Raw genomic sequence first — 2,241 nt, forward strand, 5'->3', positions numbered from 1 at the left:
AGCGTCACAAAACCCATGCAATTCAATTCTCTCAGCTTCTGCAGCTAATACATGACGAGGAATAATAATGTTATTTATTGACCCAAGTTTCTCGCGAAATGTTGTCCATCGTGAATGGAGATGTTGGGGCAGTGATTCATCCCAGAAAAATTGCAGCTGCCATAGTTCTTGTAATAACAGTTTGGCTTGAATAGTAGCTGGTCCAATCAGTCCGAGGGGGTCGAAAATCTAGGAAATGTCCGATAATATTGTTCGTTTTGTGATGCGATATTCAAATGGTTTTTGCACTAGAAATCGCAGTATGTCCGTCTGCGATTCCCAGAGAAGTTGAGCGTTTTTACATCCTTGTCGGGTGTAATATGTACGTGGGATTGTACTCCATCCGATGGATTCAAAATACGCGACTTGTTCGTTGCCCATTTCCGGAGTTCAAAACCCGATGTTGCCAGGATAGATGATACATCATTTTTTAATTTGATCGCTTCTTCTAAACAGTCCGTGCCAGTCAAAAGATCGTCTACGTAGAAATCTTCCAAGATTATGGGACTGGCGGCAGGAGAATCTTCTGCATACATTTCTCCAATGCATTGCAGGGTTCTGGTCGCCAGGAAAGGTGCGGATGTTGTCCCATACGTCACAGTATTTAATTCATACGTTTTAATTGGCAAGGTACTATTTTCTTGCCATACTATTTTTTGGAAGCGACGATCTTCCTTACGTACGCGTATTTGGCGATGCATTTTCGCGATATCTGCTGACAGAACATACCGATGTTTGCAGAAACGTAATAAAATCGACAGTAGATCCTCTTGTACCACTGGTCCAGCCATCTGTACATCGTTCAGGGATAGTCCAGTTGTAGTTTTTGAGGATCCATCAAAAACTACGCACAATTTTGTGGTGCTGCTGCTCTCCTTTATGATGGCGCAATGCGGTAAATAGAATCCATCTTCACGTTGCTCCTCGTTCAGTTTTGTCATGTGTCCAAGTTCTTCATATTCCCTCATAAAGGCAATATATTCTTGTTGAATCTGCGGTTGTTTGGTCAACCTTCGTTCCAATGCAAGTAGTCGGCGTTCTGCTTGTTGTCTCGAATGTCCTAGATCGTTAATCTCTTCCTTGAAGGGAATTGCAAGCACGTGTCGTCCGTCGTTATCCCGAATTGAAGTTGACACGAAATGTTTCTCGCAATAATGATTTTTGTCGATGCGACGTCCTTCATCAATATATTGTTCAATTTTCCAGAAATCCGCTATTTGATTATGTAACTGTTGATTCGTTACAACATGGCACGTGGTTCGTGTTTGTGTTATAAGATGTGCGCAAGTCATATTACTAATGATAATCCACCCGAGCTGTGTCTTTTGTAATGATGAGTAGTTCGGTCCTAAAGAGTGGCGTCCGATGCACAATAGGTCCCAAAACATACCTGCTCCGATAATCATATCGATTTCCCCGGGTTGATGGAAATGGGGGTCCGCGAGCATGATATGTGCAGGAATCGGTAATGCAGATAAGTCGATGGTGTGTGCTTGGAATATTTCCGGTTATTTTCGGTAATAATAGACATGAAATTAATGTGGTGAATCCATTGAATCTTGATGTTAATTTTACGCATGATTGATATTGTACGTTACGTGCTAAATTTCCTATTCCCGAAACTCTAATGTTCGTTGTACTACACGGAAGTCCTAGTTTTTTAATAAGCGCGTCAGTGATGAAGTGAGACTGACAAGTAAACCTACCCAACTGATACTCACTGATTTGAATGAAATTTGACGTACTTATTAAACACCGAAAAATATTAAATACGTGTTTTTTTGTTTCGACTAAATACGCTTTTTAGGGGTAGAAAGTACCCCGCAACCTCTGGAGATGGAAACGTTTGTGGCTAATTATTTCTTAAAGGTTACAGTTTCTGTAAAAAGTACTAGATCCAGAGTTGTACAGTTTAAAGTGATACACTTGATGGCGTCCTTGAAATCGACCTTGAGGTCGATTTTCAAGGTCATTTGAAAATCATTTCGTTTATCAAAGGGAGTATTTTGCTTTTCACCCCGAGAATCGATAAAGCGTAAAATTTTACATTCATTGCCAGAGCGTTGGTGGTTTGTAAATGAAACAAGCTTCTGTAATTTAAAATTGTTTATTGATTCAACCAATTAAGGCAAGAGTAGTAATAATTCGATCAATAAAGAAATTAAAAGTTGATTATTCATTCAAATAAGGTAAGATGTGTGA

At 39.8% G+C, this 2,241-nt stretch overlaps 1 protein-coding gene across 1 annotated transcript; it reads right to left on the reverse strand.

The window, feature by feature from the left end:
* Positions 1-287: 287 nt before the first annotated feature.
* LOC122403174 lies at positions 288-1,331 on the reverse strand. Its single transcript, XM_043406532.1, has one exon. The coding sequence runs from the start codon at positions 1,329-1,331 to the stop codon at positions 288-290; it is 1,044 nt and encodes a 347-aa protein (XP_043262467.1).
* Positions 1,332-2,241: the final 910 nt, after the last annotated feature.

This window comes from Colletes gigas, unplaced genomic scaffold (genome assembly GCF_013123115.1).
Source record: "Colletes gigas isolate AHSC1104 unplaced genomic scaffold, ASM1312311v1 Colletes_gigas_Sc00045, whole genome shotgun sequence".
Taxonomy (NCBI): Eukaryota; Metazoa; Arthropoda; class Insecta; order Hymenoptera; family Colletidae; genus Colletes; species Colletes gigas.

Bases quoted from the DNA above. Each gene is read 5' to 3' on its own strand.
- LOC122403174 (XM_043406532.1), bottom strand. From the start codon at position 1,331: ATGACTTGCGCACATCTTATAACACAAACACGAACCACGTGCCATGTT.